The sequence below is a fragment of the Peromyscus leucopus genome, chromosome 1 (genome assembly GCF_004664715.2).
Source record: "Peromyscus leucopus breed LL Stock chromosome 1, UCI_PerLeu_2.1, whole genome shotgun sequence".
NCBI lineage: Eukaryota > Metazoa > Chordata > Mammalia > Rodentia > Cricetidae > Peromyscus > Peromyscus leucopus.
The window spans coordinates 43,966,273-43,989,518 of NC_051063.1; the positions used below are offsets into that span (position 1 = coordinate 43,966,273).

At 39.4% G+C, this 23,246-nt stretch overlaps 1 protein-coding gene across 3 annotated transcripts in view; it reads left to right on the forward strand.

The window, feature by feature from the left end:
* The window catches only part of Tnks2 (tankyrase 2), a 69,123-nt gene that overhangs the window by 24,090 nt on the left and 21,787 nt on the right, over nt 1-23,246 (forward strand). Inside the window, exons 8-18 of one of the 3 annotated variants that reach the window (XM_028882876.2) lie at nt 418-604; nt 1,855-1,976; nt 4,978-5,069; nt 5,155-5,233; nt 8,717-8,888; nt 10,233-10,312; nt 15,073-15,218; nt 15,896-16,061; nt 17,138-17,357; nt 20,616-20,725; nt 21,512-21,700. In XM_028882876.2, the coding sequence (XP_028738709.1) occupies nt 418-604; nt 1,855-1,976; nt 4,978-5,069; nt 5,155-5,233; nt 8,717-8,888; nt 10,233-10,312; nt 15,073-15,218; nt 15,896-16,061; nt 17,138-17,357; nt 20,616-20,725; nt 21,512-21,700 (1,563 nt within the window). The remainder of the gene's footprint in view (nt 1-417; nt 605-1,854; nt 1,977-4,977; nt 5,070-5,154; nt 5,234-8,716; nt 8,889-10,232; nt 10,313-15,072; nt 15,219-15,895; nt 16,062-17,137; nt 17,358-20,615; nt 20,726-21,511; nt 21,701-23,246) is intronic. The other 2 variants (XM_028882878.2, XM_028882877.2) reach the window with 2 other exon arrangements.

Below are 23,246 nucleotides of genomic sequence, written 5' to 3' on the forward strand. Positions count from 1 at the left end.
AGGGGGCAAAAATTGTCAATGAAAGAAGCATAGCAAACACTTAGTGGTTGGTGGTAATGGAGCACGTCTTTAATCCCAGTAGTTGGGAGGCAGAGGCAGGAGGATCTCTGGTGCTCGAGGCCAGCCTGGTTTATGAAGGGAGTTCTAGGACAGCTAGAGCTATTATACAGAGAAACCCTGTCTCAAAAAAAAAAAAGGTATGAATCTTGTTTCTTGTGTGGTGGAATAGATGTCAAAATTCACTAAGCTACACTCATTATTAAGAGTTCCGTTTTCCTGTATGTTAATTATACCTGCAAAAGGAAAGGGAGAATCTTGCAGAAGACTTTTTTCCAACTTTCATGTTGTTAAACTACACAGGGTTAATCTAAATTCTCTTAAGAATTGCACATTAACTATATACCTTTTCTTCCCCAGCATGGTGCCTGTGTAAATGCAATGGACTTGTGGCAATTTACTCCTCTTCACGAGGCAGCTTCTAAGAACAGGGTTGAAGTGTGCTCTCTCCTCTTGAGTTATGGGGCAGATCCAACCTTGCTGAACTGTCATAATAAAAGTGCTATAGACTTGGCTCCCACACCACAGTTGAAGGAAAGATTGTCATGTGAGTATAAAAATGATGTTCAAGATGGATGTGGTGACACATACCTTTAATTCCAGCACTTAAGAAGCAGATGTAGGTGGATCTTTTTAGTTCTTTAGCCTGGTGTACATGTAGTGAGGTCCAAGCCACCCAGGGCTACATAGTGAGACCCTGTCTTGAAGGAAAAAAAACAAAACAAAACCATGTGATACTTAGCTAAAGATACATGACCTCAATGAGCGAGCTTTTTTTTTTTTTTTTTTTTTTTTTTCCTTTTGGGAATGTTTAAATAGTAAAATATTTTCTTTAAGGATGGGTGTCTATTTCTGTTTGCACAGTTAATAATTTAAATACTGGGTAGAAGTATATTTGAATTAGTTTTTAAATTTAAGAACTGTAAATTATAGCCTTTGAGCCGGGTGGTGGTGCATGCCTTTAATCCCAGCACTTGGGAGACAGAGCCAGGTGGATCTCTGTGAGTTTGAGGCCAGCCTGGTCTATAGAGATCCAGGACAGGCACCAAAACTACACAGAGAAATCCTGTCTCAAAAAAAAAAAAAATTATAGCCTTTGAATTTTACTCATATCTTTGGGACTTACTAGTTAATTTTACAAAAAGTTGTTATTGTCTTGTAAATATAATCCCTGAATTGTGACATATAATATTCTTTACTACTGGACCAAATTCTATGGTTTTCTGTGTAGCTAAAGAAAATACTGTAAGAAATAAGCACTTGATTCAGATACAGTATTCCTACATATAAATGAACAGTGTGAACTAAACTTGAATTATTCCAGAACAGTAAAATGATAATGAGTGGTTTCACAAATCTACTAAGTAAAAGAGAAGCTTTGAAGAAATGCTTTAATTTTGTTCAAACTGAGGAGTTATTGATGAACTAGTGCTTGAGCAAGACTATCTTATACTGTAATACTAGCGGAGGGGGGATGGTCACCCCTTTTTAAGTTCACAGAACACTTTGCAGTGGGAATATATTGTAATAGTGTAGATCTCTAATCCAGTTAGAGACTGTCAACAGACCATGGATTTGCCTTGGCCCAAATTTATGTATATACTTGGGAATGAATATGTTGCGCCATGACTAACGGGAACTAGAATGCCATTGTGTCTGTTAATTGTTGCTTATTAGTCTTACCTATAGAGCCTTAATCTGGTTATTTTGGAGATTACTTTGAAAATACTAGTATTGTGCGAGGCAACCTCGTTACTATGATAATTTTCATGTGAATGCAAATGCTTCTTTGTTTAGATGAATTCAAAGGCCACTCATTGCTACAGGCTGCACGGGAAGCTGATGTTACAAGAATCAAAAAACATCTTTCTCTGGAAATGGTGAATTTCAAACATCCTCAAACACACGAAACAGCATTGGTAATGTTTCAGACTTAAGCTTTTCAAATAAAATAACCCAAAACTAATCATAATGTCTGATTTTAGTGATAGCATTGTTTTTTAAAATACTCATCTGTTGGTTGGTGGCTGGCTTGTTTTTGTTGTTGTTTTGGTTTTGTGAGTCTAGTGTCTTGTTGCATAGCCCAGATTGGCCTTGTGCTCGTGGTAGTCCTACCTCAGCCTCTCAAGTGTTGAACTGAGCATTTGCTACCAGTTACCCATCTATATATAAAGGAAAAAGAGATCTAAATAGTGTAGACAAATAGACAACTCACAAAACAAGTGGTCATTTGCGGTTTTCACAAGTTTGAATTTAGAATCTTACTTAGAGTTACTTCCATTTACAAACTGGGCATGATACTGTGTACCTGGAATCCCAGAATCCAGAAGGCTAAGGTAGGGGAACACAAGTTTAAGGCTAGCCCGAGCCACACTAGCAAGACTATCTTAAAAAGCAAGTGGAGGCAGGGCATGGAGTGAGAGAGGTGACTGCCTTAAAAAGTAGAAATTCCAGAAGAAAACAGGAAACTCTGTTCTATAAGCTTCATAGTGTTCTTTAGGTAGAGGGAAATGAGTCAAGTAGACTGTCTGGTAGATAATGTGTTTTCTTCCTTATGCCTTAATAAACTGCGAAACTTGCAGCTTGACTTTTTTTTTTAATTTATTTATTTTATTTGCATTGGTGTTTTTGCCTGCATGTATGTGTGAGGATGTCAGATCTTGGCGTTACAGACAGTTGAGTTGCCATGTGGGTGCTGGGAACTGAACCCGGCTCCTCTGGATGGGCAGCCAGTGCTCTTAACTACTGAGCCATCTCTCCAGCCCCCAACATTTAACTTTTTAAAATCCAAGTTAAAAAGAAACTAAAGCTCTAGACTATTAAAAAATGCTAAGCAGAAAATTAAAACAATAGCAGCATCAAACTAGTATGGAGAAGCTTAGAAAGACTAACAGTCATGGAAATTTTTCTAGTTTGAAAAATCTCATTATCTAAGGAGGATATCTTCCAACTCCCCAGTCACTGCCTAAAATCACAGATAGTGATGAACCCTACATATGTCATTTTTTCTTACATAACCACACCTGAGATAGTTTAATTTATTCTTTACACACAGTAAAATTAACGACCATACCAGTAGCTCTTAGTAAAACTTCAGTATACAGTATCTTTTCTGTCCTTCATCAGTTGAAGCTTTTCAGTTTAAAAAAAAAAAAAAAAAGCACTTTACAGCTTCTCTCTGGTATATCATAGTTGCCAGCAAAACTGCCCCTGCACTTTAGAGCCATTAAGTAAAATAAGCATTTCTTGAACACAAACACTGTTACATTTCAGTTGATTCAAAGATAACAGACAGCTGCAAAGTTACTAACGAGTAGGCAGCATATGCAGCCTGTATACTCTGCACAAAGAGCCAAGGACAGGATTTCATCACACTTCGCAGAAGCATGTTTATTTCTGGAGCTTTTCTGTGTAGTAGCAGATCATAGGGATCTCAGGTAATAAAAGCAAAACAGCATAGTTGAAAGAATGTTTTACTATGTGTGTTTTCCTCTAAGTATCCTGCTGTAATGTCTTTAACTTTAAAACATGCTAGGACTTAAGTGTTCATGGGTAGTTGTGCAGGGGCAGTTTCTTACTGTTTCTAGAGATTGCAGGCCTTTCCCTAGGATGGACAGAAGAGTAGGACTCTGATTTGTGGTGGGTGTAATTAAAAACTTCCTGGAAATAAACTATCTTTTTTTTTTTTTTTTTTTTTTGTATTCAGAATAAATGTTCTAGGGTATTACTCTTAGTGTGTCAAAGGAACTGTGTACCAGTTAGATTTGACTTTATTGAGGGTGAAGGAATTATTTTGGTGACTGCAGCAATATCAAAAAAATGAATCAGGAACATAGTTGTTAGGAACTGACAATGTGTGATTAATAACAGGAGAACAGGGGCTGGGGAGATGGCTCAGCAGTTAAGAGCACTGGCTGTTCTTCCAGAGGTCGTGAGTTCAATTCTCAGCAACCACATTGTGACTCACATCTATCTATAATGGGATCTGATGCCCTCTTTTGGCTTAAAGGCATACATGCAGATAGAGTATTCATATACATGAAATAAATAAATAAATAAATCTTTTTTAAAAAAATAACAAATTTCATTATTGCTGTATGTTTAGAAGTATAGAGCAACTTTGCTTTAAAATTTTAACCAAAATTTTTAGCTCACAACTTTCAGATTTGGGTTTTGACAAATAATCACATTGATTTGGTCAATTCTCTGTCAGATATTGAATATCTGTTAGACAGCATTATCCAGATGTTGACAATGTAAAGATTGTGCCATAACCATAGGTAATAAGTTTATAAAAGGCAAGTCCCTACCTCCTTTCTCTTTCCCTTCTTGATACTCAGAAATGCTGCAGCCACAGCAGTACAGGTTGTGCCGAACAGGTAGTTCACGTCCTTACTCTGCTTTGGACCAGTTAAGGAAGATACACAACTTAGCAGCTAGCCCAGCAGTGCTTTTAAACCAGCAGAATTGAGAACAGAGCAGATGGGTATGCTTGTTCGTGTAACAGCCCAAACTCTGGGCTGAGGACATACACAGCCCAGTGGGAGAGCTGGGGTACCATCTCTGAAGCTGTGGATCAATTGTTAGCACTGCAAGAAGAAATGCTAACCTTTGAGTCTGTCCTAACCTTTTAAATATAACATTCATCCTATCAGTAGTGGCATTTTCAAAATTGAGAACAAAGTTTAACCAGAATATTTAATAACACAAAGTATTTGATCCTGTGGGATTTTCCAGCTGTGTCAGAATCTGTAATTACTACATGTTCTCTCCAATAGAAAGTTTTCAAGAGCAAAGTTGGGTAAAAAGAAAACAAAGAAGTTACATTGCATTTATTATCCATGATTGGAAACACAAGTGTTCTTAAGTGAAAATGGTTCTGTATGGTCCTTGATTAATGCTGCAATTTGAATTATTTAGCATTGTGCTGCTGCATCTCCATATCCCAAAAGAAAGCAAATATGTGAACTGCTGCTAAGAAAAGGAGCAAACACCAACGAAAAGACTAAAGAGTAAGTGTACCTTTGACCAGTAGATGTTATTAATATCTTTTTGTATGGAAAATATACTTATTGTGGCTGGCCTTTTCTCTTTAAGATTCTTGACTCCTCTGCACGTGGCTTCTGAAAAAGCTCACAATGACGTTGTGGAAGTAGTGGTGAAGCATGAAGCAAAGGTACATCCTTTCTGGTAACCGTTGGTAATCCAGTCAGTCAGTCACTCTCTGATAAGTGGATATCTAGCTCCTTAAACTAGTCATGCTGTCATAAAGGATTTTTTCTTAGTTTACAATTCAAAACAGCCCTAGGGTGGGGAGTAAAAGTACTTGCCATACAACACCCCTCAACCAAGTAGCCAACCCCAACTCAGCCATCTTCAGGGGAGCCAGGCCCAGAGAGGAAGTGGTTCAGAAGGAGCAAGAATGAGCTTAGGTTGGGAGGGAATGGGGCATGGGGGAGCTGGAGCAAGACCACAGCCCAGCCTGGTGGCGGCCGGTCGCCCTGCAGGCCCCATTTCCGCCTGGCACTGTCCTCCTTACAGCGGAAACAGAGCTTGCGAGTGCATGTCAGCTGTTAACAAGTGGTTTCTAGTACATTCTTGGCTTTGCTAAATTTAAAAAAAAAAAGGTACTTGCCACGAAATTGTGAGGACCTGAGTTCAGATTCTCAGAATCCATGGAGCAGGAGATAGTGCTCCTGTGGCTAAATGGGAGGCAGAGATGGAAGAGTGTCTAAATGCCTGTAGGCCAGCTAGTCTGGCATGTACAGTACTCAGTCTGTCTCAAACAAGATAGAGGGTGAGGAACCACACCCAAGGCTGTGCTCTTGACCATCATGCACACATACACATGTGTGCACATGCACACACCACAACCTCAATATGCAGAACTTCCCAAATCTATTTTTTGTTATTGTTAGGAAATTTATGTATCTATTCATATGTACGTTATTCCTGTATGTCCTTTTTTCTCCATTCCTTTTAATTCACTGATCAACATTATACTTGACTTTTTCTTAACAGTACACAGAACACCTCTTGTCTTAGCAGGAGACCAGTTCTACTCTGGTTTTCTTTTCTGACCCGCATCTGAAATTCCTTTATTAATATAATAACTCCTCCTTATTTACCAGTGCAGACTTTGTACTTTCCACGATTTCTGTAAAAAGACAAAGAACTTGAATAGAAGAAGTAAAGAAATAATTTGAGTTAAAACAACATACGTAACCATTTTGATGAATTAACATTCTTTAGTTGGCATTTATACGCAAAGCATTTTACCCCTTGAATAACTACTTCCATCAAAGCTGTAAATAATTTTCTTACTCAATAACTTTAAAATATAATTAATAATGAGTCCAGAGAAATGGCTTAGTATATAAAGTGCTTGCCATTCAAGCCTAACTACCTGAATTGGATCTCCTGGAATCTATGTGAAAAGCCAGGTGTGATGGCACACATCTGTAATCTCAGTGATCTGATAGATTGGAGAGACAGGGAAGTTGGCCAGTTCACCAGCCAGCTAGCAGAGTGACAGAAACAATAAGAAGACCCTGCCTCAGCATGGTGGGAGGTGAGACCTGAGTCCCAGAAGATGTCCTCTGACTTCCACATTTTTTTACACACACACACAATTTCAAAATTTTAATGTAAAGAATGCTTGGTAAAAGGTGTACACAGCAGAAATGACAGCTGGTAGTTTACAGTTTTTAGTCCAAAGACTTTCACCTTCTTCAAAGAAATTTTTTAGTGAAAATCTAGTATGTGGTACAGAAATGGAGCTGCTATGAGTGAAGGGGGAAAAAACAGGCCCTGAGAGGCCCTGAGGCCTTATCCTCACAGGTTTTCAGGTCAGTTTTCTTACTTTTCCTTCCTTGGATTTCTCCCCTCTCAAGGAATTACTTAAAATTTTCAGTTTCTTTTTCTGTTACCTTTAATGTCCTAATCTCTGATTTCGGGAAGATCCTGATGATAATGTATAAACGTGATTTTTTCCTATTGTAAATTACTGAATAAAATAAAGTTGGTTTCTGCTTGACTGCTTGGCATCCTCATTTGTCTCTGCTCTGTGCCTTCTTGTGGATTGCTCTTTCCTTACATACGGCACACTACTTGAAGAGTGTCCAGGCGAACACTGAATCTGAGTTGTGAAACAGTTGTGACTAGAGACCACTCACTTGCTTTTGTCCAGGACTGGGTAGTTTCTAAACCTGTGTCATAGTGCGAAGACTGAAGAAGTTCCAGGCAAACCAGCAAAAGTTGGTCACCCTGATATATATTACTCAAAGCTTTCAGGGTTTGTTTTTCAAAAAATATGATTTAGTGTGTGAGTAAACATTGCCCTGAGCATTTCAAATAGGGTTTCAGTTCTGTAATCATGGACACTCACAGCCTAGTTTTATGCTCATTGAGATCTTGCTATGTCCATCTTCAAATAGTCTCTGATGACATGAATTATTAATTAGCCAGTGCCTCAAAAGACACTGATGGACATAGGATTGGTTAGTTATATATTGAATTATTCTAATGGTAAGGAGGGAGAGTGGAAGTGAGGTACTCTTAGAGGTCATCTTATTTTCTTGTGAAAGAACTTTACAAAAAATAGTTCTGTACCCACTACCTGGATACTATCACCAACTATATTATGTTACATATCTGTCAACATGTATTTTTTGACAGGTTTACAGATTACTGTGCACATATTAAATACTCCGTGTATACACAGCAACTAGAGTTGAATATTTATATATAGTTTTTCTGTAGGTACAAAATTATGGGGTGAAATGTGCAAACCCTCAGTATGTATGTGCTGAATTTTAACAAATCTCTACATATATGTATGTGTGTATGTATATATGTATGTATATACACATATGCATATACAGTATATCTGTGTAACCAAAATCTATTAAAGAACACGGGCTGAGGCAGAAGTGGGTGATGGATAGTTCAGTGGTAGAGTGTCTCAATGTGTAAGGCCCTGAGTTCAGTCTATAACAGTGCTTCATCTCAGGCAGTCTCTACCCCAAACAATAACAGCCATTTTGAGATTTATCTATCACAAATGTGTACTCTTTAGTGTAAGGCTTTAGAGATTAGTATAATGTTTTAGAGATTGATCAGCATGTCCACAGTGCCTTTGTATTGCTGGTGAATGTTCCATTGTGGATATGCAGTATGTTTATTCACATAATATTCTACATGATACATGGTGTAGAAGGAATTAAATAGGAATGAGTATTTGAATACTAACTCACCTCTGGAGTTCTCCTTGCTGTTGTATGTCTTGGAGCCAGTCATAAAAATTACATATCTCAAAGATCCATAAAATTTCAATGGATGCAGCCTTTTCAGTCACTGTCTAGTTCTGAATAGTGTGAATTTATAAATGCTTTAAGGCTAAACATAACTTAAATGTTGAACTTATTGTACTTGGCAACCCACATGTTTAACCCAAAGTTGGATCTACATTCCTGATACCAGTTTTCATGGATTGGTGAATTTGTACTCTAGTATTGAATGGGAAAAATGCCTCCTTTGGCACTGGACAGTTGGTTTCTTTAAAAAAAGCTAGAAACTTTTAGTAGTAAGTATTAAGTACTAATGGATGATTTTAGATGGTGCACCATATGCTAATTTCAGTGTTTTCTGCATTATGAAGGTTAATGCTTTGGACAGTCTTGGACAGACATCATTGCACAGAGCTGCACACTGTGGTCATCTGCAGACCTGCCGCCTGCTCCTGAGCTATGGGTGTGATCCGAACATCATATCCCTTCAGGGTTTCACCGCCTTGCAGATGGGAAATGAAAATGTACAACAGCTGCTTCAAGGTATTGGGTGCTTCTCTGACATTCTTTTTCAAAGATTAACCTTTAAGGTTTTTCACATATCAGGTGTTAGGTGTAGGAGTTGATAATAAACAGAAAAATTTTGAGAAATGTTGGCCTTCTTAACTTAAAATTCTTAGCTCATTATATTTGATACTTAAATGTCATTAAATTGTAATTATGACTTTTGTTCAGTAGCATAGTCCATCCGGTTTCTCTAAATAAAGCTGATTTACCAGGCATGGTGGTGCACACCTTTAATTCCAGTATTCAGGATGCAGAGGTATGCACATCTCTTGAGTTCCAGGACAGACAGGGTGGCATAGACCCTGTCTTTTTTTTTTTTTTTCTCCTCATTTCTCCCCTCTCCTGCACTCCCCTCCCCTCCCTTTCCATAAGCATTGGGACTGCTTTCTTCTTTTTTTAGATCTTGAGTATGTAAGGCATGTATGTGTCTTCTAATAATGCATGTTACAATATGATTCTTTTCATCTTGTCCCTGGCTTTATTATTTTGTTTATGGGAGATTTACCCTGGCTTCTTCCCACATTCGTTTTTTATTTGGCTCTTCCTTTGATACACTGTTGTAGATGTTTATCCTAAGACATAAACATTTATCTCTGTTTTCTTTTAGTTCTTTTAAGGTTTAATTTTTAAACTTAAACCTTTACCTGGAACTTCTTTTGTTGTACGTATTCTTTTCAGAAATTTTGAGTTTTGAGTCACAGTTTTCATTGTTTTTGTTTTGTGTTGTTTTGTTTTTGTTTTTTTTGAGGCAGGGTTTCTCTGTGTAACAGTTCTGACTGCCCTGGAACTCACTCTGTAGACCAGGTTGGCCTTGAACTCACAGAGATCTGCCTGGCTCAGCCTCCCGAGTTGCTGGGATTAAAGGTGTGCGCTACCACTGCTGGCTCAAGACACAATTTTAAACTTGAAATGTTTAGCTACTTTCTAATCCAACTACACTCCTTAAAATTGAAAAAAGCCTGAGGCTCAGGAAATTAAAGTGATTTGTCCAGGTTCAGATAACTAGTAGATAACTAGTTACTATCAGAACCGTGTTTAGATTTCTGCTGGTTGCTCTTTACCGGTGCTGACACGTGGCTTGGTTATAATGCAGGCAAGCTTTCATTTTGGTTATGTTCCTTCACACCACCTAAATAGCATATAGCTAGCATGCTTACACATTTTGTTCAGTGTATATTTTCAGAAGTTCTAATAGCCTGAGTGTTTTCCCCTGTGGTGATACTAGCAAACCAAAACCTCCTTTGTAAAGTAGGACTGACTCCCTCCAAGCTTGGTCTGATTTTCTACATGGAAACTAACCTCTTTTCTCCCCGCTTCTAGAGGGCATCTCACCAGGTCACTCAGAGGCAGACAGGCAGTTGCTTGAAGCTGCAAAGGCTGGTGATGTAGAAACTGTAAAGGTGAGAAACCGTCTGAAATTGTTGTTAATCTTTGGTTTTTATTTTGGCATTGTTTAATCTGTACTGTTACATCAAACAGCTTTATTAAAAAGACAAAAAAACCACCCAATTCCTTTGCAGTAAGATCACTGAGAAATGGAGGTATTTCACATGTATTTTAGAAAATATCACACTCACAAATTTTAGTACTCTTGTAGCATAAAATGCAGTTGTCTTAAAGGCCTCACCTGTCCCTGTAAAAGGAGAATAAGGGGCTGGAGAAACAGTTCAGAAATTAGAAGCACTTGCAGCTCTTGCAGTGGCCCTGCATTCAGTTCCCAGCACCCAGGTGGTGGCTTACAATCGTGGATACCTGGGTCCAGGGATGTAACACCCTCTTCTGACCTCCGTGTGCACCAGGCACACATGTGGGGCACAGACAAACATGCAGGCAAAACATTCATACACATAAAATCATCTTTTTAATAAAAAATTATTTTAAGGATAAGTAAGTATAGACCAGGCATGATAGTGCACAATCCAAATACTAAGGAGGCTCAGACAGGAGGATTAAGGGTTATAAGGCAGCTCGAGCTACTTAGGAAGACTGTCTAAAAGCAATACTAAGAAAAAGAAGAAAGTGTCATGTTGCTGTCCATTACTGTTTATATATGACACATAGAACAACAGGAACCAGGTGCAGGTGTCTATACAGATTCCTGCTGACGACTGTGTGAGCATAGTGTTAGCACTGCTCAGAGCCGTTCCGTCTCTTTGTCAGCTGGAGGACTGCATGTCTTTTCTCCTACAGAGCGCCAGACTGCTCATCTGTGCCATCCTGGCAGCAGTCCCCAGAGTCCCTTCCCTCAGACTCTGTTTGGACTTGTGCCATACACACGTGGCTGTCCTGCTGTCCATGTTGTGTGTCCGTTACGTACAGAAATGTATGTCTGGGTAAAAAACCCAAAAGCCTGATGTTCTAAAAGAGCAAGGCTCACAATTCAAGTAATACAAATCAGAATTTGACTCATCTATTTCATGAAGTAAATAATTCTTCAATAGTGCAGTAATACTGTTTCAGTTTTCAAAACTAGCCAAGAGAAAAGCCGCCTTATTTTTTTATTGTTTTATTTTTCTCCTTAAAGACTTTTCAAAACTAGGCTGTTCCAAGTTGAGGGAGCACTCGTGTACAATAAGAAATTTTATAGAGCTAGATGGTGGTGGTGTGCACCTTTAATCCCAGCACTCAAGGAGGGCTGACCTCTTAGTTCTAGGACAGCCAGGGCTACACAGAGAAACCCTGTGTCAAAAAAAAAAAAAAAAAAAAAAAAAAAACCCAGGTTTTTGTATTACCTAATTTGTGGCAGAAGCAGCTGTTTGAAATAATTTTGTTGAATTTCTACACAGTTGATTTTCTATAGATTTATATAGTTGTTGGTTTTTGTTTAAGATACACAAGCCAGACATGGTAGCACTTGCCTTTAATCCCAATACTAGGGAGGCAGAGGGAGGTGAATCTCTTTGAATTTAAGGTCAAAAGATTTGTTAGGGTTACACAGTGAGACCCTGTCTCAACAACAACAAAAAAGACTTAAAAATATTGGTCTCTTTCTAGAGCTCTGAGAGTTTCTTCCCTGATCTTTTCAGTGGGCTAGGTGTTTGGGGGCAGGGTGTGTTCTCTCCTTCCCCTTTATGGAGGTCCCAGTGGTCACACTCAGGTCTGCAGACCTGCACAGCACCCATTACCAGCGGGCCCTTCTTGCCAGCCCTGAATGAGAGTGCACATGATCCACTCACTGCTGTGCCGGTGTGAATAGAGAGAGCACGTGCAACCAGGCTTTCTGATTGGATTTTCATGAGTCAAGTGATTGTGTTTTATTGAATTCAAGATATTTATTCAAGTTAAACTAGATAATTTTATCTGTATGTGTATGTAAATGAGGAGCCTGATGAATTTTAAATGTTAATTTACTTATAGACCATGAAAGTATTTAATAAGCATAAGACTTAACATTACCAGAAGTGGTGGTCATACTCTTTTGATCCCAGCACTTGAGAGGCTGAGGTAGGAGGTCACAGTTTGAGACCAGCTTGTGCTAAATCTTTTTTGTTGTTGTTGGCAGTGGTTTTGATTTTAGTTTAGGGTTTTTTGTTTGTTTTTTGTTTTTTTAGAAAGTATAAACTCTGTTTTCATCTGAATAGAAGGAGCCTAGAAGGAAAAGACATGAATTTAAAATACAAATTGGACTTAGAAAATAAAGTAATGCCATTGAATTAAGGAAGACACCTATTTCTCTCTGTGATAAGCATTAGGCTAGCTTCATTGCCCTCTGACTCTGAAATCACTTGGAAATGTATCTCCATCAGCTTTTCTGTTTCTTTTCTATCTTAGGGCATGTGACTGTATGAATTACTAGGATAGGAACATTCTCCATACTACCCACTGAATATTTACATTTTTACTTAGATTTGTTTACTATTGATCTGTCAGGTTACATCATTTTCTGGACACCCATAATACCTCACAAAAACAACCTAAGAAAGGAAGGGTTTATTTGGGCTTACAGTACAAAGTACGGTCCAGCATGGCAGCAGGAGCTTGGGGTAGCTGGTCACATTGCATCTGCAATCAGGAAGCAGAGATCAGTGAACACAGATTTTGAGCTCATTTTCTCCTTTTTATTCCGACCAGGACACCAGGCCATGAAATGGTGTCATCCACGTTACAGTGGTTCTTCTTAATTAATAGATGGTTCCTGGCAGGTGTGCCGAGGGAAGGCTCGTCTCCTAAGCTATTCTAAGTCATCCAGCCTGACAGTATTAGCTGTAACAGTCCCCAATAACAGAGTGGGCAGTATTAAATTGAAAAGGTATTAAAATGATGTGCAGTAACTACCACTTGTGGCGACAGCTGGTTCACAGTGGAAACACTCATTCCTAGATCATGTTTCAGACCCACTGAAACACTGCTTTGGTACTGGAACCTCACTCATTGAATCTAGTGTATTTTGTAAGCTCAGAAAAGCTTTGCCAGTTTGTGGCTCTCTTTGGGATAAAACCGCTGATGGGGCCTTACTGAACTTATCCTTGTTCTTAAGGTAGACTTAGTAAAATGATTCTTTACTAATGCTGATACTCTTTTGACTCTCTAAGCATTGTCTGTTGTCTGTAGCTAGAGTTTTCCTGCCTTGCCCACAGTCAGGACAAATCTTTGTCACCCGCCAGTCCCACAGCCGCTCAGACCCAACCAAGTAAACACAGAGACTTATTTTGCTTACAAACTGTATGGCCGTGGCAGGCTTCTTGCTAACTGTTCTTATAGCTTAAATTAATCCATTTCCATAAATCTATACCTTGCCACGTGGTTCGTGGCTTACCGGCATTTCCACATGCTGCTTGTCCTGGCAGGTGGCTGGCAGTGTCTCTTTCTGCCTTCCTGTTATTTTATTTCTCCTCTCTGTTAGTCCCACCTATACTTCCTGCCTAGCCATGGGCCAATCAGTGTTTTATTTATTGACCAATCAGAGCAATTTGACATACAGACCGTCTCACAGCAGAGCCAAGTGCAGACCATCTCAGACACCTGCACTCAGGCTTGTGGTCCTAATCATCTTCTATGCGGACCTGCTGGGTTAAGCCACGAGAAACCCAAGAACGGGCTCCCACAGAACATACAGAACATCCCACAGCAGTTGTCTGTTTTATTCCCCTAAATTTTCTGCATAGGACTCAAGAATATTTGGGGTATTACTTTTGATTGAGCTAGACTTACTCATCTGAACCAAAGAACACAAGAAAATAATTTTAGCAATTTTCTTAGTTCTCCAAGGATGGTATATAGCCAAGAACATTTTGTTAGTTCATTTTATTTATTTATACATACTGCAGAATGAGTCATTATCTTAAGTGTGGTTCCTTGGCTGCTAGATCACCTAGAAACTCGGTAGGAATGCAAATTTACAACCCCAGACACTGACTTACAAAATTTTGAGGTAAGACCAGTGTGTGTCAAAATTGTAAACCACTGGTCTACAGCATCACTTCTCAGATTTTAATATACTTATAGTAGAGGTCTTACTAAAATGTAAATTTGCTGTGGGGTTTTTATTTGTTGTTTGTTGGAAAGTCTTACCATGCAGTCCATACTGGCTTGGAACTCATAATCCTCCTGCCTTCACCTTCCAATGCAGGGATTACAGGCATATGTTACCTTGCCTGGCTTAAAATGCAGATTCTGACTGTAGATATGGATTTGGGACTCTGAATTTTTCCTCAGTGCTGCTGTGATCTAGTGTGCTATTACATGTGTGTACCACCAAATGGAAGTTACAGTGATATTCTTTGACATTACATTATCACTTTGATGTTACATTATCAATATATAAATAGTAAGTTTTACTACCTTTCAAAAAAGTAGAACATAAAAGTATATATGAGAGGACCAGAAGAATTCTCAGTAAATGGCAAGCTGAAATAAGAATAGTTTCTGACATAACTTATTTAATGAAATAAGAAAATAAGACAGACATTTGATATCATCATATCCCCCCCCCCCCCCCCCCCCCCCCCGGTTTCTCTGTTTAGCTTCGCGCCTTTCCTGGAATTCACTCTGTAGCCCAGGTTGGCCTCAAACTCACAGAGATCCACCTGGCTCTGCCTCCCAGGTGCTAGGGTTAAAGGCGTGCGCCACCACCGCCAGCAACATTTGAAATTCCTATTAATTGTGTTAAAACAACATGAGACTATGTAGCATTGTGTGTGTGCTGTGTTCAATCCTACAGAAACTGTGTACTGTTCAGAGTGTCAACTGTAGAGACATAGAAGGTCGTCAGTCGACGCCACTCCATTTTGCAGCTGGATACAACAGAGTGTCTGTGGTGGAGTACCTGCTGCAGCATGGAGCTGATGTGCACGCTAAAGATAAAGGGTAGGAAACAACTGCCATGGCTCTGCCTTACCTTTACATGACCCTGGAAAACTACAGAAGACCTTTATGAGAAATGATAAAAATACTTCTGTCTTTTAATGTATAATTATGTTTTCTAACATTGGTACAATGATAACTTATTAACCAGTTAAAGCTTTATGCTGAGCGTGGTGATGCATACCTGGATTCAGGCACTGGGGAAGTTGAGGCAGGAGGATCACCACAAGTTTGAGACTAATACAGGCTACATACAGTATGGGACCCTTTCTTTAAAAAAAAATGTGAATGACTCAAGTTTACATTAAGATTAACTTGTATAATGTCTTGTCATTTTATAATTGCCAGAGACTTCATTTTTGCAAATTTGATACTGACATTAATGTATTAAAGTATTTAGTGTTCATTGAGGATATTTGAAATTTTTTTTGTTAATCTCGAAATTGTTTTTGTTAAAAATACATAATGCTAGATGTTGAGTCTATATGTGAATGTTTATCATAGTCTCTGCATTTAAAATATTTTGAAAAAGTCTTTTCCTGCTTTCCATAGGTTTAAGTTCTACGGAGTCTTACCAGTATACTCCCTTAGGCAATTCTAAGAAATGTCTTTCATTGGTTATGTATAATTCCTGAGATTAAACCATGTTTTCTGCCATTACTGCTCATTGAACTTTTCAGAGGCCTTGTGCCTTTGCACAATGCATGCTCCTATGGACACTATGAAGTTGCAGAACTTCTTGTCAAGCATGGAGCAGTAGTTAACGTAGCTGACCTGTGGAAGTTCACACCTTTACATGAAGCTGCAGCAAAAGGAAAATATGAAATATGCAAGCTTCTGCTCCAGGTATGCTGAAGTCCTTGCTATGAACAGTGTGAATTACCTAAAATATTCAGATTATCTTTCAAATACCACTAGTATAAAATTTAAACTAATGAAAGTAGGAGAGGAAGTTACCTAATGCTCAACTAGATTTCAAAAGAAAATGTCATGGACATTTTTATTTTTGAATCTACATATATATTTCCCAGCATATGGGGGTTTATTTCTATAGCCACCTACCATGTGGTAGTTCTGGTGGCTATCAGATTTTCATGTTTGGTAATCCAACCTCAGATTACTTGACTTACTTGATTATGTCATTTATAAGCCCAATTTGTTTAGCATTCTATAAAATTGATGATCCTGGTCTAATATAGATACAGATACCTTGCTATAGAATATTACAACATAGATTCATTCATACAGTGTAAAAAGGAAAAATGCAGTGAGGTGTGGTCGTGCACTCCTTAAAACCCAGCACCTGGGCTTCAGAGGCAGGTGAGTTTTTATGAGGTCAATGCCAGCCTGGTCCTCAGAGTGAGTTTCCAGAAAGTTAAATCAAGGCTACATAGTTAAGATCCTGTTTTTTAAAAAAAGGAAAAATGCAATCATGCATTGTGTGATAATTCAGTCAATGGTGGGCTACATTTTTGGCAGTGGTTCCATAAAATTATCATGAGATACAGTTGTATCTCATTTGGTAGAGTACCTGTCTAGCATGCACAAGTCTGTGGGATTTATTCCCAGCACCACATGGACAGACTCAGTAGTACATACCTGTATTCTCATTATGTAGGAGGCAGAGACAAGAAAAGAAGACCAGTGGGTCAGGGTCAGCTTCAACTACAGAATAAATTTCAGAAGACTAGCCTGTGCTGCCTATAATAATAATAATTTTTAAATTCTATAACTGAAAACTTTTACTGTAGTTTATCTATTCTTAGATACATACTTACTAATGCGTTACAGTATTTATGCATTAATAACAATGAGGTTCGATTTAGTATAAAATTATTTTCTTTGCTCTGGTTATTTTCTCAGTGACAAAATACACACTGACCCACCTCTTCCCCCATCCCCTTTTTTTTTCTCATGCCTAGCATGGTGCAGACCCTACAAAGAAAAACCGAGATGGTAATACTCCTCTGGATCTTGTTAAAGATGGAGACACAGATATCCAAGATCTACTTAGAGGTGATGCAGCTTTACTAGATGCTGCCAAGAAGGGTTGTTTAGCCAGAGTGAAGAAACTGTCTTCACCTGATAATGTAAATTGCCGTGATACCCAGGGTCGACATTCTACACCTTTGCATTTGGCAGGTAAATGAGTGAAACCAGATTTAGGCTGGTGACATCTATTTATTTATTTAATTTTTTTGATGGGGGATGGTATGGAGGGTCTGAGATTAAAGAACAGTTTGTTAGAGGTTATTCTTTCTATCATGTGGGTTCCAGGGATCAAACTCTGGTTGTCAAGTTTGGCGGTGGATGCATTTACCTGCTGAGCCATCTTTACCATCCCTAAGACTCATTTTTACTCTTGAGTAAAGTATTTCCTCTAAGTAAACTTATCTACCAACACTTTCATTTCACCCTAGTATGTGTGTTTGAATAGAGCCATTGTGTTTATACATGAAGTGCTAGCTGAATTTCACTTCCTTTGGCACTGATCATATTCAGGAAGAACAGTTGCCAGATGTAGTGGTGCATGTTTTAATCCCAGCAGAGGCAAGCAGATCTGTGTGAGTTCAAGGCCAGCCTGATCTACATAGTGAGTTCCAGAACAGCCAGAGCCAAATAGTGAGACCCTGTCCCAAGGAAAAAAAAAAGAGGAAAAAAAATCAGTAAGAACAGTTGAAATAGGCTCTGCCGATCACTCTGAACTTTGGAATCCTTTCTGTGGGATCACTACATTGGGTTAGGAAAAACAGACCCGCATAAATTCTGCCTTCTTCATAGAAAACTACAGTTTTCATTTTCTAGTGATAGCTGAGTGTAAGCTGCAAAAATGAATGTCTTCAAAGACTTCCCTTCCACTATCTAGGTTCTGGGGATCAAACTTAGGTTATCAGGCCTGGCAGCAAGGGGCCTTCCCACTGAGCCATCTCACGAGCCCCAACTTTTATAAGCTTTTTTGTGGTGTATATATATATTATATTTATGTGTATGGATATATGGCTGGTCTTGCTTTGGACTGCCAGCTCCCAAATAATGATCTGTAGACTTATTAATTAATTATGAAAGCTTGGCCTTAGCTCTTATAACTTAAATTAACCCATTTATACTAATGTACAGTCTTCTCCATGGCTCATTACCTCTCCTCTATACTGTATATCCGACCACACACACACCTGACACCTCTCGCTTGTGAATCTCTGCCTGAGTTCCTATCTCTGCCAGGAAGTCCTACCTATCCTTTTCTGCCTAGCTATTGGCTGTTCAGCTCTTTATTAAACCAATCAGAAGGTATCTTGGCAGAGACACATCTTCACAGTGTACAAAACGATTATCCCACAACATGAGTTTTGCCTGCATGGATGTCTGTCCAGATACTTGTGGAGATCAGAATAGGGCATTGGATCTCCTAGAACTGGAGTTACAAATAGTTGTGAGCTGCCTTGTGGATGCTGGGGACCAAATCTAGATCCTCTGCAAAAACAATTGCTCATAACTGCTCAACCATCTCTCCAGCCCCTTATCTTGAATATTTGACATTACTGTTTTGTTTTATTTTCTTAAGATTTATTTATTTTATGTATATGAGTGCTTTATCAACTTCATGCGAAAAGAGGACATCAGATCCCACTATAGATGGCTGTGAGCCACCTTGTGGTTGCTGGGAATTGAACTCAGGACCAGTAAAGCAGCCATCTCTCCACCCCTTAGCATTACTATTTTAAATCCACATTGACTTTGTAAGTTGCAAATACATTGTTTTGTTTCTTGAGACAGGGTTTCTCTGTGTAGGCTTGGCTGTCCTTGGAACTCTCTCTGTAGACCAGGCTAGCCTGGAACTCAGAGAACCCACCTGTCTCTGCCTCTTGAGTGCTGGGATTAAAGGTGTGTGCCACCACTACCTGGAGTTGCAACTATATTTTATACATAAAATGTGTCTACCCACTTCTAATAGTGTTAATACTACAGCTTGGGCTGTAAAGAAAGTCATAAAATGTTTGCCATGCAAGCGTAAGAACTTGTTCACATTCCCAGCATTAAGGGGCAAAGACAGAGCATCCCTGGAGCTTGCTGGCTACCTGACTAGCTGAGTGAATGGGCTCCAAGTTTAGTGAGAGACCTTGCCCCAAGTAATCAGGTTGGGGAACTGTGAGAAGCCTGACAAACTGCATTCAATATCCGTGACCTACATAGTGAAAGGAGAAAGTCAACTCCCACAAGTTTTCTGACCTGTGGTGTGTACATACCACAAGCATGCACAGATAATAATACACATTTTTTTCTAAATTGGAAAGCGGCTGGGCCTGGTGATGCACACCTTTAATCCCAGCACTTGGGAGGCAGAGGGAGGTGGATCTCTGGGTTGGAGGCCAACCTGTTCTAGAGAGTTGCGGTACAGCCAGAACTACATGGAAAAGCCATGTATTGGGGGACACAGGGGAGGGCAGAAAGCAATCTATAATTATGTGTCTAGAGATACTTTGCCATAAGAGAACTCGCAGCTAGCTGACAAGATACAGGTTATATCATGCTGGAGAGTAATGAAGCTTTCCTCTTTGGTCTCAGTAGTGCTAAGGTCTCTACCATTTGTCTCCTAAGTGCTCTCATTAGGCTGAGGCCTGTTCCTACAACCTTCTGAAAAAGGATGCTTCCTGTTTTGCAGCTAAATGATTGGGTGCCTGTGATTTTTAGCCCTTGGGATCATACACCTGAATTAGAACATTGTATGTAACAACCATGAAGGCAGGGCCTTTGGTAGAGAAGTGCTTTCTTTCTTTCTTTACTTATTTCTTTATTGCTTTTATTGATTCTTTTTATTTCACATTGTGCATCCCGACCCCACTTAGCATCCTGTCCCCTCATGTCCGCCCTCTGCCCCTGCAACCCCTCCCTCCCCAAACAAAACCAAATTTAAAAGAAAAAAAACAAAACAAAAATTAAAAAATAAAAAGAATCTGATCATGGAAGCTGTAGTGTGGCCCGTTAAGACACACAGTTTACCCTTTAGTCCATGCATCTTTATGTTCGTTACCCTGAGTCATTGGTCTGGGTCGAGGCCTCTGGTTTCCGCCACATCACCAATAATGAATGGACTCTCCCTGGGGCTCCTCTTGGATATCCTGTTGTTGTCCTGTGCAATGGAGATCCTGCAGTTTTAGAGGTAGAGAAGTTTTCAATGGATAGAGAAAATCTTTCTGTAGTTTGGGTCTGCAAAACCAATGACTAACAAAAGCTTCTAACATTTTAGGCCAATGGAGGATTTTTTTTCCACAAGATTAAATACTATAATTTCAAACTTACATAAAATTTAGTAATATCTATTTAAAAATATATGGCTATATAGTAATATGTAATTTTTCTACATTTGTTAGTGAAAGTAATGTTACTTCTTTCCTGAATTAGCTGGTTACAATAATTTGGAAGTTGCGGAGTATTTGTTGCAACATGGAGCTGATGTGAATGCCCAAGACAAAGGAGGACTCATTCCTTTACATAATGCAGCATCATATGGGGTAAGTTCTCCTGTGTTACCTTTAAAAATCTATGTGATTTTTCAAAGTGGCTGTCAGTATCACAGTTTACATGGAATTTGATGTGACTTGTTTCACAAAGAACAAAATAAGAAGTTGTAGTTCTTAATCTGCTATAAGCATACTGTGTGTCACGCAATATAGTTATCATTTGTTGTAATATCTTTGGCACCTGTCTCTTGGTTTTGATGAAATACTAATTTGTGTGTGTGTCCAGAAAATCCACAGGTTTCATAGGAATCTTTAGAGATTCAGATACATTGTTACAGACTTCCAGCAACCCTGAAGATTCTGGTCAGCATTGGCCATTGTCAGTGGTCTAGTTTGAATAACTGAGGAAGGCTGCTAGTTTGTAAATTTATATTCACCAGTTATAATACACGAATTAGTTAGAAATCATTGAAGTTATTAGTTTATTTTTCTATGACAGATTCTGAACTGTAATTCTTAAGCAGCTACCCCTAAGTTTTACAATGCTGAGAAGAAGTAGCTTTACTTTTCATTTCCAGAATAAGTTTGAAAATAAGAAGGTAGGTACAGAGCCAGGTTTTGTTTTGTTTTGAGACATGGCCTCTCTACATATCCCTGGCTGTCCTGGAACTCACTGTGCAGTCCAGGCCAGCCTCGAACTCACAGAGACCTGCCTGCCTCTGCCTCTGCCTCTGGGATCAAAGGCATGCACTTCCACGTCCAGTTCAGAACTAGTTTCTTAAGAAGTGAAGTGCCATAAAACATTTCCAACTGTAACAGGAATATTTTCTTTTCCAGCATGTAGACGTAGCAGCTTTACTGATAAAGTACAATGCGTGTGTCAATGCCACGGACAAATGGGCTTTCACACCGTTACATGAAGCAGCCCAAAAGGGACGGACACAGCTTTGTGCTTTATTGTTGGCCCATGGAGCTGATCCTACTCTTAAAAATCAAGAAGGACAAACACCTTTAGATTTAGTTTCAGTAAGTGATGGGCTCTTTGAAAACTCAGAAAGTTCACGTGGCATGCATAAGATGTCTGCGTAGTGAATATGGTTTTAGCTCAAAATTTAGGAGTCCTTTGGTGTTGTGAAGTAGATATGTTATTAGTCAGTTATTGTACACTAAGTACTTTGGATATGGGGGAAAGAACAGTTGAGAGACAAAACAGGCCCAGGTCCTCTGTAAATGCTGTTACAGTGCATGATACTATGGACTGAAGATTGTACCAGCTTACCCAGTTAGGTCATTACCCCAAGGTGTAGTTGCAAAGCCTGCTACTAGCAGAGATTCTTGGTCCTTCCTCACTGCTTTTTCCTCCTGTTACTGTTTACCCTACAAGAGCTGTCTGTGTGGGAGCCGGCTAGATGGCTCAGCTGGAAAAGGCACTGTTGTCAGACCTAACGGCCTGAGTGGACTCCAGGACCCTCCCACAAGTTGTCCTGTGACCTCTGCATGTGCACCCTGGCACACATGCACCCATGCACATACTACACACAAATAAACAAAATTAAAGCTTACTGTTTTTTAAGGTTTATAAAATAAACTGGGTTTTTCCTTTTCTTTCCATGGCTGCTCATGTAGGAGCCTCCTTTTTAGCTCCCAAATCTGTGTCAGTCACTGGAATAGGAGTACTTCCATGCCTTTGCCACGGAGGTCACTGACCAGAGCAGTAAAGTAGAAGGAAAGAAGGTTTTGGTCATCCTTCCCCACCCCCAGATCTTCAGGATCTATTATGCAGTCCTGGCTGGCCTAGAGTTTTTGGATGTTTAAGATTATTTGATGCATATGTATGTGTGTCTGTATGTGTTTATGTGCACCACTTATATGCTGGTGCCAGCAGGGGCCAAAGAATGTCAGAACTTCTGGAACTAGAGTCACAGGAGGTTGTAAACCACTTGATGTGAGTGCCTGGAAACCGAATCTGAGTCCTCTGGAAGAAAAGCAATTGTTTTTGTTTTGTTTTTGTTTTTTATTTTTTTGAGTAAGTGTTCTTAAGCTCCTAAGCCATCTCCAGCCCTTTGCACCAACCTCTTGCCTGCCTCCTGAGTGTGCTGGGATTACAGGCATGTGCCACCACACCTGTAAGAAACATTTTGAAATGGGAAGGATAGTGTCTTCTGTGGAGAGAGATTGTTCCAACCGATTGAGCCAGAAACTGATTTAGTTTGACTATATACAGGTTTAAAGAGATGTTCCCAAGCAGGCTAATTAACCTAACCGTATTTGCACAAAGACTTCTTAGAAATGTCTCTTTGGTTCCAAGCTGATTAAGAAGTAAGCATTTAGAGTTCATTCCTCCCAGACATTGATTCACCAGATATAATTAGTGCCTCTAGAGAATGCGTAAGGCCTGGGGAGATGGATAACTGACTGAGAAAAGCACTTGTTGCATATATGGGAGCATCTGAGTTTGAATCCCCACAACAACCTACATAAGATCTGGATACATAGTAGGAGTCTATGTGAGAGAGGAGTTGGCTAGAAACCCCAGGGCCAGCTAGCCTGGCACCACAGTGGTGAAGAGACA